General features: G+C 40.5%; 1 protein-coding gene and 1 non-coding gene across 2 annotated transcripts; both read right to left on the reverse strand.

Moving 5' to 3' along the window:
• Window positions 1-4,459: 4,459 nt before the first annotated feature.
• On the reverse strand, window positions 4,460-4,945 carry LOC104728303 (uncharacterized). The gene has a single exon (XM_010447302.2). It carries the CDS (start codon window positions 4,943-4,945, stop codon window positions 4,460-4,462), a length of 486 nt encoding a protein of 161 aa, XP_010445604.2.
• Window positions 4,946-7,242: 2,297 nt separating this feature from the next.
• LOC147934480 (small nucleolar RNA R71) lies at window positions 7,243-7,349 on the reverse strand. The gene has a single exon (XR_015573375.1). It is a non-coding gene; the product is annotated as a small nucleolar RNA R71 (small nucleolar RNA).
• Window positions 7,350-16,559: the final 9,210 nt, after the last annotated feature.

The following is a 16,559-nucleotide window of genomic DNA, read 5'->3' on the forward strand; positions in this document are numbered from 1 at the left end:
ACTATAGTCCATTCATATGTCTTAATCGACCCATAATAGTTGGTTATCAACCCAATATCCATTAATTATCAACACAAATTTCAAATCTAATTGAAATCTCTAAATTTTTTGTTGGAAAGTAGAGAGCTCTGGAGAATTTGACCCAATTCTTATATACCTTCTTGTCTCTAATTAGCATTTCCAAAATTTCTTCAATGAAGACAGAATCTTCTTCGAATGCATACAAATTAAAGAGTTAAAAAAAACAGAATCTAAAAAACTTGTAAATAGTATATGTCCCTAAAATTGTAAATAAAATCGAGCATGAATTAAATTGGGTGGAGAATCGACAAGATAATCTGATAATGTTACATTTTATAAGTTCAATTTATTATGTATTCATTTCTTACATCGAAACTCACTTGGACAAGACAAACATGTTTTTAATGCTACGATTTTATGTACATCTTGGTTCGATATTTTTTTTTTTATAGTAATGGGCTGAATATAATACAGCCTTTTTTGGTGAATATTGTTATGTTATATGTGTTGGGCTTTGACGAAATCTTAACCTATGAATTCGATAAGTATTTATGACAAACCTTAGTAATTAGTTTCTTGTGACCCATAAATAAATCCATTAACTAGAGGCAAACACTTATTTGACACATTAACTTATTGTATTCAAAATATCGAACTCATTATAATTTATAGGCCATAATCGTTTGGATCGACCCATTACTCCATTAGTCATAGATGACCCTTGACACATTTTTCTCCACCAATGTTTTTGAGATCTTCTTACATTATTTGTTACTAATGTTTAGGTACCAGCGCGTTAAACGGAATTTTAGTATAAATTTTTTATCAATACAATTTTTTAATATAAATAAAATAATTCAAATTATTATATTTTTTTAGTTTCAGTATGTGCATTATTTTCTAAAATTTTAGTAGAAAAAATCTAAATAATTTTCAGTAATTTTTTTTCGTTATCTTCTACGATTTCAAAATAAAGAGACCTGTTTTTATTATTATTACCATAATAGCTAGTTATCCCATTTTTACTAACAACCTAGCCTCATTCAATACAATCAGCAGAAAACCAAAATCATCAAACTAATAATCTAATAACCAATAAAAAAAAAACGATTAACCAAAGATCCAACATTCTTATCATATCATAAAACAAATCATAGAACCAGCAATCTAGCAACCATTCTAGACAATTATGTCCCACTCTAGCATCCTAACAAAAGCACAAAGCAAACAACCGAACCTCTAGGCCATAATCGTTTGGATCGACCCATTACTCCATTAGTCATAGATGACTTTGACACATTTTTCTCCACCAATGTTTTTGAGATCTTCTTACATTATTCGTTACTAATGTTTAGGTACCCGCGCGTTATGCAGAATTTTAGTATAATTTTTTTATCAATACATTTTTTAATATAAATATAATAATTCAAATTATTAAAAGAATAATCCAATAAACAATAAAAGAATAAACGATTAACCAAAGATCCAACATTCTTATCATGTCATAAAACAAATCATAGAACCACCAATCTAGCAACCGTTCTAGACAATTATGTCCCACTCTAGCATTCTAACAAAAGCACAGAGCAAACAATCGATCCTCTATAACATCCTCCTCTTCAATGCCTTGATTCCACAATCACACTTAGCCTTTACCTGCATCACAACACTAAAGAGATGCATAAGTATTTATAGAAATACTTAGTGAGGCAATCCTCCCATCTAATGGGCTATACACACAAGAAACAAGATCTCAAAGCAACAAACAACAATCAAAAGCAAGTCATAGTCAAGTCAGACAACAGAAGAAACACGTTAGTGTCCTGCTAAGAACTTGTGTCGACCGACACTCGCCTTGTGTCGACCGACAAAGTCCTCCAGTGTCAACCGACACTCACATCGATCACTCGCGAACCATCACGATTGGTATCGAGGGACACCTTCCTGGTGTCGATCGACAGTGCATCAATTCCAGGCATCGCCATCGACCGCAACTCATCTTCCAAAATCACCACTTGTTCAGGGATGTAATAACACAACAAGCAAGGAATCAATCCACCAAATCACAGAGAAAAAACATAAAAATCAAAGATCTCATGCTCAGATAAGCCATGGTCATGCACTCATGAAACTACCCAATCCGTTTTTTTATTTTTATTTTTTTTATATCCTAATATCTAGTGATCCCATATTCACTATCAACCTAACCCAAATCAATAACAGCGGATACTTGCATCCCATCTACAGGGCTATACACACAAGCAATTGAGAATCTCCAATCAACAAATAAACAATCAAACCAGGAAAAGCTACAATCATCCGCCTGCTGAAAGGCTTGTGTCGACTGACGTCCTCCTGGTGTCGATCGACACTGACACCTGGCAAAATGTTGCATCGACCGACACACTCCCTGTGTCGATCGATGCAGACCACCCTTGCGTCACCCAACAAACACCTTGTGTCGATCGACGCATGCTCGACATTTCCCGAAATCCCTAATTGCATCGAGCGACACCTCCACATGGCATCGATTGATGCTTGTAGGTTTTATCGAGCCGTCCCTGCACTGTGTTGACCGACACACTCCTTGTGTTGATCGACACAGATGTCAAGCATCATCTTCTTGCGAGTTCCATCGCAGATCTCCGCCTCTAAACGCTTCAAAAGTGGCCAAGACTTCCCTGGAAACCTCATAAAACCATAGAAACCACAAAATAACCACTTCCAAGCAAGAAATCCATCATACATACACATAAACACAAAGGATCAGAAACTCTCAAGCTTAGATAAGCCATGGTTATGCATTCACCTTTGCAACAAAAAGATTCTGACCCAAAAAGATTACAACAAGTTTCCCACACAATCCTAGCTCTAGATCTCTCAAGAACAGCTAACAAACTCCCAAACCGCATTGATTTGTCGATTAAAACAACCACAAAAAACCAAGGTTGTGTCGATCAATGCATATATTGTGTCGATTGACACACCATCCTAAACCGACCAAACTGGTTCGTGAATGTTACAATTCTCCCCTACCAACATATATTCGTCCTTGAATCTCGAACAACCATCAGCCAAGGACTCCCGTACCACCGTCACCACGGCCTGTACCTCCTCCGGTCGATCTACAAAGGTTACCTTTCGGAGATAGACTCACGTTCCAGGCACTATTTGCTCTCGACTATTAGACTTTCCTTTACTCATAAGTCTCGATCTTGAGTTTTTATTGGCTCCTCATCAGGCCTAAGCCTGCATACCATAATATATAATGAAGTCCAATAGTTGTCTCTTGGGTTACCACCCTACAGCGCGCCTCCAGATTGTCATCCGAAGTCGATATACCAGCCATACTCTCGAGCCACAAACTCTCAGAATATGACGGTACTAGGAGAACTAAAGTCCTCGAAGAGTCGTTCAGGACCAACTGTCCTTAGAGCAAACAATTCTCAACACATTTAAGTCCTATCTCCTAACAAGGTTCCCCTCTCGTGGTTCGCGTAAAACATCAAAATGCCCTACCAACCCCATAATCCATCACTGGAATCCTCATGACAACACAAGGATCATCAACATGCAATTAGGGCCGTCCCTAAGGCCAACAAATGTCCTAAATAGAACGCCACCAAGGCCAAACATATGTCCTAAACAGGACCACCACAAGGCCAAACAATTGTCGTAACAAGGACCACCACCAAGGCCACACATCCTGAAGGACAATTATGAAGACCACTTGTCCCAAAGGACCGTCACGAAGACCCCTTGTCCCGGAGGACGGTCACGAAGACCTCTTATCCCAAAGGACCGTCACGTAGACCACAAATCCCAAAGGATCGCCTCAATAGGCTACACGTTCCAAAGGACTGTCACGAAGACCATACATCCTGAAGAACCTCTTAAACAGGAAACAATGGCTAAACAGCCCGCCACGTAAACCACACAATTGGCCAAACGGCCCGCCACAAAGGCCACACAATTTGCTAAATAGCCCACCACAAAGGCCACACACGTCTTTCAAGACCACCACACATGGACACAAAGGCCACCCAAGCCCCACCAAGGCTCACAACCACTAAAAATTCCATTTTTAGCACTTTCCATTTCTCGAAACTTTCCACTTTTAGAAACTGCCACTTTCGGAACTTTCCCCTTTTAACACAAGCTTCGCGGAAACCTCATATCCTGAACAACATCTCATCTTGGTACTTATTCGTACAACCAACAACACCTACACGACCAAGTAACAAGAGAGATGGGCTGGAATACTCCATTCGCGCTCCAGCCATGAACTACAACTGCGACCAAGTTGACAAGCTCAACTCGAGGCCTGGTTCTCGAACTACTTCCTAAACCTTGCCTTCATCCTCGCTTCTGGCTCACAAATCTGCTCCTCAAAACCATCACAGTCCCATAGGACTCTCATCAGAGGAACCTTATTCTTCTAAAGTTCCTTGACTCTCCTTTCGAGAACCCTCACCGGTCTCGCCTCCAACTGAAGATTCTTGAGAATCTTATCCAGCAACTGATCATCCTCGCAGAGACACTTCCGCAGCATCGACACATGGAAGACCTTGTGGAACGCGCGCATAACATCAGATAACTCCAGCCTATATGCCACCGGTTCCACCCCCTCAATCACCCTAAACTGACCCATATACCTCGGTCTCAACTTAGTCTCTGTAAATGAACTGTTCGAACCCCGCAACATGGCCATCTTGAGGTACACTCTGTCTACCACCTGAAACGCAAGATCTCTCCTCCTCTTATCGGCATTACTCCTCTGCTGATCTTGAACTTTCTTTATGTTCAGCTTCAGAACCTGAATCTTCTTCGGGGTCTCCTGAACAAAACTCGCACCATATGCTTCTCTCCCCCACCTAAGTCCAGAATTACGGTGTACGATATGGCCTCCCATACAACGCCTCATAATGAGCCATCCTAATACTCTCCTGGTAGTTGTTGTTGTAAGAAAACTCTACCAAGCTCAGGTGAACATCCCAATGACCACTGATAACTTTCCAATTTACATGTTTTAGACACCCTTTTTTATCCATATTTTGCATTATATATACCCTAACCATAGCATTTTTAGGCCTTTAACTGTAGGAATTTGCATTTAGGCCATTTAGGGTGTTGCATTGTTGCATTTGTACATTTTGGATGAAAACAGGTGCTTTGGAGCCCAAAATGGGGAAGAATGAGGTAAAACCCTAGCATGTACCCGAAGGAGTGATCGTGCAACAAGAACAGTCCCAACCTCAACCCAATCAAAGAAGATCTAAGAGCAGGAAGAACAACCCGAATCCCTACCCGAGGAACTACCCGGCTTGAACCTCGTGCACCGCCTCGAGCAGACCCTCGGGCAGAACTGGGCAGCTAGGGTAAAAGAGTTTCCATATATAAACCCTCCTCTTCTTCCTCTCGCCCTAGCACACCGCAAACACTCATAAAAGAGAGCGAGAGCTTCTGAGAGAGAGATTGAGCGACTCAAATACTTTTTCCACTTTGTTAGGATTCAATTTTGTTTCTTTTGCTATTCTTTTTAGTTTCGATTTTGTACTCTATTACTTTTATCTTATTTTCAATACAATGCAATTTTCATTCATTTGTATTTTTATGCTTTTTACCATGAGATCTGAGTAGTGAATCAAAGTTTCTAAGGATGGGATAGACAAATATGTGATCTTGATCAGTTAGGATGTCTTAGCTTGAATTTTTACTTTATCTAAATTCCTTTCTAGATTGATGTTCTTAATGTTATTTTCAGACCGAGAGGTTGAGATTAGATCTAGGGTGTTTTGTAATTGAGAGATGTTCTTGAAATACTTGAATCAATCAATGCTAGAGATTTACTCACTTAGCCTAAGAGATTAGATGTGTAAGGAGTTTATTGACAATAATGAGTTGGATTGTAATGCCTGCTTGGTCATGTTTCTCCAATGAGAGTTGGGTAGGGGAGTGATTAAGGTTGATTGTTTCTATCACGAGAGTGTTTTAGCCAGAATTAAGAGATTCATTGTCTAGGGAATATTTGCTTGAGGCATGTAGGACATCCCAAATTGGTCAGGAGCACTTATGAGTCAATTACCCCATCCTTAGGAGCTTTCTTATCTTGATTGTTTAGTTTTATTCTATAACTCGACCTCTTACCCGAACTGGTACTCGATCACCAGCTTCGTGTAACCCTTCAAGCTGTTAATCCTAGTCTACTTGATCCGATCATCCCACCCGATCCTGTACCTGAATGCTTGCATCGAGTACTTAGGTCGTGTTGTTCTTGTTCTTTTATTTACATTTGATTATTTTAGATTGTTAGAAAAACCCCATTACTATTGCTTGGCTTGACTTGCTCTGTTCTGATCATATCTTATCTGCTAGCATAACAACCATTTGGATTGATAACCCTTTGTACTACAACTGCATAGGGAATTGATACCCTGGGTGAAAATTTTGTTATCAATTTGGCGCCGTTGCCATTTGGTTGAATTTTGTTTGCTACGTTTAAGATTTCAGCACTTGCTAGATCAAGTTCTATACTATCCATCGGTTCGAAACTGACTTGTTTACCTTCAGGTTTGTTTGTTTTACATTTCAGGTACAACCTGAGTACCCACCCGACCCGTCACTCGATCACCTGGATCGGGTAGACCTTCGTGTACTCACTCGGTTAACTGATTTTGCATGCAAACATGATCCAAGGGTAGCCAACAGTTGAGTCCTTTCATAGACAACATCGATAGATCAATGTTACTCCATCAACAACAAGTCCAACAACCACAACCAACAACAATTGAGGAGGTCATGAATAATCAGAACGGTCCACCAGCTTCTTAAGAGAGGGCCAACATAGGAGCAGGAGATGCTCCATCTACTCATACTCAAAGACATGGCATTGTGCCACCTGCTATTCAAAACAACAACTTTGAGATCAAGAGTAGTCTCATCCAGATGATTCAGAGTAACAAGTTTCATGGACTGCAAATGGAGGATCCATTGGATCACCTTGATGAATTTGATAGGCTCTGTAGCCTCACAAAGATCAATGGAGTTAGTGAAGATGGATTCAAACTCCGTCTTTTCCCATTTTCTTTTAGGTGACAAAGCACACGTTTGGGAGAAATCACTTCCTGAGGAGTCTATCAATATATGGGAAGCATGCAAAAAGGCGTTCCTCCATCTTTGTTCAGAAAAGCAAGGCTCCGAAATGACAAATCCAGAACTGCAAGGCTCCAAAATGACATCTCCATCTTTGTTCAGAAAAGAAATGAGACATTTAGTGAAGCCTGGGAGCATTTTAAGGGATACACCAGCCGATGCCCACATCACAGATTCAGCAATGCTTCTTTGCTAAGCACACTTTACCGTTGTGTAGTCCTTAAGACACGGATGTTACAGGACACCACTAGTAATGGTAATTTCCTCAACAAGGACTTTGAAGAAGGTTGGGACCTCGTGGAGAACTTAGCCCAATCTGATGGGCACTATAATGAGGAGTATTATCGCACAATACGATCTTCTAGAGAGGACGATGCCAAGTACAAACGAGACATGAAAGCACTAAATGACAAATTGGACAAACTCCTCAACCAGCAACAACATGTACATTCCATCTCAGAGGAAGACCAGTTTTCGCAACAAGATGGGGAGACTGCTCAGCTAGAGGATGTAAATTACATCAACAATCAAGGAGGCTACAATAAAGGGTACAACAACTACAAACCAAACCCGAATCTCTCATACCAGTACCCTAATGTTGCAAATCTTCAAGAACAAATCTACCTGTCCCTAGTCCAAGGGAACCAGGGACCGCAAAAGCCTTTTGTCCAATACAATCAAGGCTATGCTCCTAAGCAGCAGTACCCTGGCAATTACCACCAACCAATTGCACCACCTGGATTCCCACCACAACAAGGATCACAGAACCAATCTGAAGAGGCTGACCTTTGCGGATTAATTCAGCAGATGATAGAAAGTCAGGCATAGACATCGATGGACAATGCAAAACAATTCGCAGAGATGAGCAACAAGATTGATTCTGGGTACAATGACCTAAATGCTAAGTATGATTCTCTCAGTACTAAGTTGAGATACCTAGAAGGCCAACACAACACCTAACCAACTGCAAAACTTGGCCATCATCCAGGTAAAGCTGTTCAGAACCCAAAAGACTTTGCTACTACCCAGGACATCTTTCTTGAAGATGTTGATGACTACCTCACTGAGGACAGTGATGTTCAAGATGGGGAGGATATGGACCACAGTGGCATGTATGAGCACCAATATTACTTATCCGAGTATGAACCCGGTCCCTCACTCGAGGAGACTGGTAGAGTTGATGATCGAGCACTGGTTCGAGATTCGCTGACCGATGCACCGCTCGAGGCTGAACCCGATGACATACCCGACGATGGTGTTTGGACGATCCATCGGCTAGACGTTCAGATGAGGGGGAAAGATTCAGAGCAGCTCTCGATATCCAATTCGGGGAAAGATTCAATTCGAGGCGCTTGTAGAGCGTATGTCCAAACGAAAAGCCCCACATCCTAAACTCTTGCCTCCACACGCTCTTCGAGAGGAAATTGTCAAAGAAACAGCTCAGCTGGACATTGAAGTATAGGAAGCTTCTAAAGAAATTGGGAATGCGATCCTCAGGAGTAGACCCTGAACTGAGGATCAATGAGAAATTGGAGGATCCTGGTTCTTTCACTTTGCCATGTTCAATAGGCCTCCGAATCTTCAACAATTGCTTGTGCGATTTGGGAGCTTCAGTCAATTGCCAACAAGATGGGTTTCAACAGTTTTAAACCAAGCACCCAATTAGTATCCTGGGAAACTTGCCTCTCAAGATCGGAAGAGTGGAGATTCCTACCGATTTCATGATCCTTGACATGGATAAGGAACCAGAAGATCCACTAATCCTGTGAAAAAAGGACAGATCAGAATTGAGCATGGAGAGCACTTCAAAATGGAGTTTGACATCAAGAAAGGAGTAAAAAGGCCAACCATTGATGGTCAAGTTTTCTCCACCCAAACAATGCCAAGAAGTTCATGCTTCCTTAGCTGTGCAACCAGGCCGAGACCCGGAAAATCCGTTGAATCAGTCTGCTACAGTGGAGAGGATTCCAAAACCTCTCCCTCCCAAAAACAATGCTTGAAGAGCATGAAGAGTCAAGCTTAGTGACTTAAAACAAGCTCAGTTGGGACGAAGTCCCAAAGGTATCTTCTAATCTCTTTTCATTTAATTTTATTTATTTTGTTTTGTTTAATTTGGATTCTACAATATTTTCATGTCTCCATAAGTTTTCATATATATATATATATATATATATATATATGAGAGGAAAAATGGAAATCTCGTGAAACCCGAAGCTACACCCGAATACGTACCCTATCCCACTCTCGGTGAAACCCTAGCGGCAACCTCTTCTATTTAAGAGAACCAAACCTCCAAGTTGAGAAGCAGAGCCGCAGTTGCGAGGGGGATGAGACCAGCTTCTGAAAAGGCTGAGAAGGTAGATGAGAGGGCGGCAGAAGAAGAAGATCAAGACACCGAGGGTGAGAGACCTGACAATGAAGAGGAGCAAAGAGAACGCACCTGGTTAGCGTCGATCAGGCTGAAGCAAAGAGAGGTGGAGACTCCGGCCAAGCTCTTCAAGTTCCTCCGCAAGATGAGCTTTGTTGGGATCCGCTACCCCCACTGCGAGACAATGAAACAGTTGGGGATTGCTAGAAATGTCGAGTTCCTCTTTGACATGTGCCACCTGGGCCAGATGATGCAAGCTAACCTCGAAGCATATGAGGAGGAGATGGTCCACTTCCTTGCCACGCTTCGGTTACACTATTTTGAAGACTACCCGAAGCTGCTACCCGATGGGGGGATCGGGTTCATCACCTTCTCCGTGCGCAACAAGGAATACCGGCTCACTTTCAAGGAGATGGAGGAGCTGTATGGTTTCAAGGCTGGTAGTGGAGAAAACATGGAAGTAAGTAAGAAAAGTGAAGGACCTTACCGACACAGTGAAGGTGATGGGAGGGCAAATCAGGGAGTTGCAAGACAAGGCAAGCTGTGCCTCAACTCCCACTTCAGCATATGCTTCAACATGGATGGGGAGGAGCGGACCACTAGGAGGGATCCGAGGTTTGGCACCTGCAGAGCCTCATAGGGCATCATACGAGCCACAAGCATAGGAGGGTGTTACCAGACCTGATAGGTCACGAAGAAGCCACTCAGATGCCTATCCGACACCTCACCCGACGGGTTACACGATGCCCTATCTTATGCCTCCATCGAGCAACCATTCGGGTGCCCACTTAGGTACCTTCCCTCATCCTTACCAGATGTCGTACACTATGCCATACCCGATGCATCCTACAAGCAGCTACATGGGTGACCATTCTGGGCCATTACCACCATACTCATCGTATTACCCGATACCCTACCCGGTGAGCTACGCGATTTCCCACCCGATCAAGCCCACAAATGCTGGTCCAAGCAAGTCATCCGTGCACATAACCGAGCTGTCTGATGAGCAAATCCCGACACCTGCTGAAGCCGGTGATGTTCCTGGGTACACTTTGGCGAGCATGGAGGCTGCCACAACCTCCTTCTTCACCAACCCATGAGGTACCACTTTCATCCAAACCATTGTTTATACCGTTGCATTGAGTTTTCTTTCTCTTTGTGTGATTCTCAGATTTCTTTTTCAGACTTTTATTTACAAAAGAGACTGTGTAATTTAAATTTGGGGGAGGGTCTGAGAATGTATTTAACATTGTGTTTTATTTTCTTAGTTTCTTATTTCAAATTTCTGCATACTAGTTTTATTCATTTGAGTCTGCATCTATATGCATTTTAGGGGACAATGATTAAAACCATCTTGTTTAAAGTCCAACCTTAGGATTGAATTTATTGCCCTTAATCACAGTTCATTGTTGTTAGATCAATCTTTGGAAAAAAATGAAAAATATTTGTTTAAAACCTTGTGTCTTTTGAAAGCTTCTTCCACTTGTGTGAAACTTGCTTGAACATTGTATTATCTCTATATTATTGGACTTAACCTGAACTTAAATTATCTTGCTAATAGAATTTGAATGCTTGCTCATGGTAACTCTAAAATCAGGTTAACACTCCATTTTTGCCAATCTTTTCGTTTGACCCGAATAGTTTTCCCCTACCCTTAAACCCGGACCTTTCTTTCAAGCCTTGTTGTGAATTGTTGAGTGAGACCTTTTCATAGTGCTATAGGTTGTGAAACCTTGAGAGTATTGAGAACAACAAAGAACTGGCTCTTGTTTTAGCTAAGTTTAAAATCATTTGGACTAGCTAACAGAATCGGTATTGAAAGATAGGTGGTTAGCATCTTTATTTGGGGTTGGGTTCAGGAATAAAAAAACTAAAGAAGAAATTCCCTAAGGTTCAGTTTAATTAGCTCTAAGTCTCTAAGTAAAAAAAAAAGAAAAAAAAAAGTCTTGCTATAGCTTCCTAGAAAAGAAAAAAAAAAAAAGAGAAAACAAAAAAATATGGGAGTTTATAGCAAGGTTGTAGGCAGTTTTATTCAAAGTTAAAAGAGAGCTAGATGTTCAAAGTTAAAACCTTAGGGAATGTTAAAATCAAGGTTGTAGGCAGTTTTATCCTAAGGTGTTGGATATAAAGAAAGTGAATGAGAAAAGGGTAGATTATCAAGAGCTATGCTTTGTATGCCCAAATTGTTCTCAGTCTTAGATAGTTTTCACAACTGTCTAGCATTCCTTCTTTTGAGAGTAAGCCACCCAAAGATATTGTTTGAAACCTACCTACTGATAACTCTCTAATTTGCATATTTTTCGCATCCTTTTTTGTCCATATTTTGCATTGTTTATACCCTTACCTTAGCATTTTTAGGTCATTAACTGTAGGAATTCACTTTTAGGCCATTTAGGGTGTTGCATTCTTGCATTTGCATACTTTGGATGAAAACAGGTGCTTTAGAGCCTAAAATGGGGAGAAACAAGGACAAATCCGAGCATGTACCCGAAGGAGCCATTGAGCTGGAAGAACAGTCCAAACCCCAACACGATCGAGGAAAATCCGAGAGTAGGAAGAACAACCCGAAGATCTACCCGAGGATTAACCCAACCTCATATTCGTGCACCCCATCGAGTAGACCCTCGGGCAGGACTGGGAAGCTAGGTCAAAGGGGTTTCCATATATAAACCCCTCCTCTTCATGGGTCCGAGTATGGAGGTCATTTCGCTACTTTCAAAACCGTCCAAAAGATACTTCAAGCTGGTCTCTGGTGGCCAACCATATTCAAGGACGCGCAGCTCTTCATAGTAAAATGTAATTCATGCCAGAAAATGGGTAACATAGCTAGAAGAAACGAAATGCCTCAGCAGCCAATCTTAGAAGTCGAAGTTTTCGATGTATGGGGAATAGATATCATGGGACCCTTCAACCCACCCTCGAATGGGAACATGTACATCCTAGTGGCAGTCGACTATGTCTCAAAATGGGTAGAAGCAATCTCCAGCCCGACGAATGATCACAAGGTCGTAATGAAGATGTTTAAAAGCATCATTTTCCCGAGATTTGGAATCCCAAGAGTAGTGATCAGTGATGGAGGAACCCACTTCATTAACAGGGTTTTTGATGGCTTGCTGAGGAGGCACGAAGTCAAGCATAAAGTCGCAACAGCTTATGACCCACAAACCAGCGGACAAGTGGAAGTAAGCAATAAGCAGATCAAAGCGATATTAGCCAGAATCGTGGGAATCACAAAAAAATATTGGGCATTCAAGCTAGATGATGCATTATGGGCTTACAGGACCGCTTATAAAACACCGATCGGGCGGACACCTTTCCAGCTTCTTTACGGAAGAAACTGTCACCTTCCGGTCGAGGTAGAATATAAAGCAATGTGGGCGACCAAACTACTGAATTTAGACATAAAGACTGCTCAAGAAAAAAGAGCAATAGATCTCCACGAAGTCGATGAGCTACGGTTGGAAGCTTATGAAAATTCGAGGATCTACAAAGAAAGAACCAAAGCCTTTCATGACAAGAAGATACATCACAAGGATTTGAATGCTGGAGACAAAGCCCTTTTGTTCAACTCGAAGCTTCGGCTATTCCCTGGGAAGCTAAAGTCAAGATGGTCAGGACCATTCGAAATTAAAGAAGTTATGCCCTATGGAGCGGTAACCTTGCTCGGGAAGGATAAAACCGAGTTTACAGTGAATGGGCAGAGGGTAAAAAAATACATGGCAAATGAGAGTACAAAGGTGGGGTCATCTTTGCGCCTCATCGATCCCACACCAGTCTGAGATGAATTGAAAGTCAAGCTTAGAGACTATAAACAAGCTCACTTGGGAGGAAGTCCCAACGGCAGGTTTGTAAATATGATTTACGTTTTTTAAGTCTTTTCTCTCCTCAGAATTTTTGCCTTACCCGATGACCTACACAAGTACTTACCCGATCAACCCCTCGGATGCTGGTCCGAGCAAGTCGTCCGTGCATATTACCGAGCTCTCTGATGAGCAAATACCGGCGCCTGCTGAAGCCGGCGACGAGCCTGGCTACACGTTGGCGAGTATGGAGGCTGCTATAACCTCCTTCTTCACCAACCCATGAGGTAGCACATTCATCCAATATTTGTAAATAACATTGCATTTAGTTTTCATTTCATTTTGAGTGATTCTTGGATTCTTTTTCCAACTTTTATTTACACAGAGACTGTGTAATTTAAGTTTGGGGGAGGGTCCTAGAATGTATATAACATTGTGTTTTATTTTCTTATTTTCTTATTTCAAAATTTTTGCATGCTAGTTTTATTCATTTGAGCCTGCATCTATGTGCATTGAAAAAACCCAAATTTTTTTTTGAAAAACCAAAAAAAACTAAAAAAATAAAAAAAATAAAAGAGTGTTCATGTAGTTGCATTTACATATTTAGGATTGAGTCTAGTTTGCTTCAAATAGGATTGTTGCATATGCATTTTAGGGGACAATGATTAAAACCACCTTGTTTAATGCCAAACCTTAGGATTGAAACTATAGCCCTCAATCACAGTTCATTGTTGCTAGATCAATCTTTGGAAAAAAATGAAAAATATTTGTTTAGAACCTTGTGTCTTTTGAATGCTTCCTCTACTTGCTTGAACATTGAATCATCTCTATATTATTGGACTTAATTTGAACTTAAAATTGTCTTGCTTATGGAATTTGAATACTTACTCATGGTAACTCTAAACTCGGGTTAGCACTCCATTCTTACCAATCTTTTCGTTTAACCTGATTTGTTTTTCCCTACCCTTGAACCCAAACCATTCTTTCAAACCTTGTTATGAATTGTTGAGTGAGGCCTTTTCATTGTGTTATAGGTTGTGAAACCTTGAGAGTATTGAGAATGACAAAGAACTGGCTCTTGATTTAGCTAAGTTAGAATCATTTAGACTAGCTAATTGAATCAGTTTTGAAAGATAGGTGGTTAGCATGTTTATTTGGGTTGGGTTGAGAAATAAAAAAACGGAAAAAGAGGAAAAGAAGTCCCTAAGGTTCGAATAAAGTAGCTCTAAGTCTCTAAGTAAAAAAACAAAAAAAAAAAAGATCTAGAAAGAAAGAAAGAAAAAAAATATATATATATATCTAAGTCTCTAAGTAAAAAAACAAAAAAAAAAGATCTAGAAAGAAAGAAAGGAAAATATATATATATATATATATATATATATATATTAGCAGTTTAGCAAAGAAAGAAAAGAAAAAAAAAGAGAAGAGAGCTAGATGTTTAAAGTTTAAACCTTAGGGATTACAAAAAGAGTTTTAAATCAAGGTTGTGAGTAGTTTAATTCTAGGGGGTTTAAATAAAAAAAAAAAGAAGAGAGAAAGTGAAAGAGATGGTCTTTGAGCTTGAAACCGATTGAGCTTGATTCTCCTCCCATTTGCAAGAATTCGCCAAACACTTAAATGAATGTGAAAGAGATGGTCTTTGGAATTGCAAGTCTTTACTTTTAGTAGGAGGTTGAACTAGATCGATACATGGTAATAAGCATAGAAAAATATTTGTAAGTATGTTGATTGATCTTAGCACCATTAAACTATCTTTAAGGACTATAGCTTGAATCCTTCGCTTAGCTCCAAAGGTTATGAGTCCCATTTTAGAACGGCACCCTCTTACTTCCTTGCTAGAGGACTAGCAAAATTTAAGTTTGGGGGTCTGATAACTCTCTAATTTGCATGTTTTTAGCATCCTTTTTTGTCCATATTTTGCATTGTTTATACCCTTACCTTAGAATTTTTAGGTCATTAGCTGTAAGAATTCACTTTTAGGCCATTTAGGGTGTTGCATTCTTGCATTTGCGTACTTTGGATGAAAACAGGTGCTTTAGAGCCTAAAATGGGGAGAAACGAGGACAAATTCGAGCATGTACCCGAAGGAGCCATCGAGCTGGAAGAACAGTCCGAACCCCAACACGATCGAGGAGGACTCAAGAGCAGGAAGAACAACCCGAAGATCTACCCGAGGATTAACCCGACCTCATCTTCGTGAACCGCATCGAGTAGACACTCGGGCAAGACTGGGAAGCTAGGTCAAAGGGGTTTCCATATATAAACCCCTCCTCTTCTTCCTTGCAAACGAGCACGCCGCAGACCCTCAAACCAGTGAGCGAGAGCATCTGTGAGAGAACTAAGCGACTCAAAACACTTTTCACTTTTTGTTAGAATTTATTTTATATCTTTTTGTCATTTCTTTAGATCTCTACTTTGTACTCTTTATTCTCTACTCTATCGTTTATTACAATGCAATTTTCATTCATATATGCTTTTGTTTCTCTTGCAATGAATTCCGAGTAGTGTAGTAAAGTTTCTAGGGATGGGATAGATGATTCCGTGTTCTTGATTGGTTAGGATGTCTTAGTTTGATTGTATATGTTTAATAGATTCCCTTCTAGATTGGTGTTCTTAATGCTGTCAACAAACCGAGAGGGTGAGATTAGATCTAGGGCGTTTTACCACCGAGAAGTGTAGATGAAATGCTTGAATCAACCAATGCTAGACGTTTACTCACTTAGCCTAAGAGATTAGATGAGAAAGGGGTTTACTGACAATAATGAATCGGTTATTATTGCCTGCTTGGTCATGTTTCTCCAACGAGAGTTGGGTAGGAGAGTGATCAAGGTTGATTGTTTCTATTACGAGAGTGTTTTAAGGAGATTTTAGAGATTCATTGTCTAGGGAATATTTGCTTGAGGCATGTAGGATGATAACATCATTATTTTACCTATTTTAGCTATAGTTTTAGTATGCATTTAGGAAGAATTTAGTATGATTTCAAGGCTTTAAGGTCTATTATCAAGTATTTCAGGTATTGGTCAGGAACACTTAGGATTCGATTACCCCATCCTTAGAAGCTTTCGTATTTTAATTGCTTGCATTTTTATTCATCATTTGATCCCTTACCCGAACAGGTACACGATCACCTGCTTCGAGTAACCCCTCGAGTTGTTCATACCTTCTTTGCTTACTCGATCACCCCATCTGATCTTGTACTCGAATGCTTGCATCCA

The sequence above is a fragment of the Camelina sativa genome, chromosome 11 (genome assembly GCF_030686135.1).
Source record: "Camelina sativa cultivar CO46 ecotype springtype chromosome 11, ASM3068613v1".
NCBI lineage: Eukaryota > Viridiplantae > Streptophyta > Magnoliopsida > Brassicales > Brassicaceae > Camelina > Camelina sativa.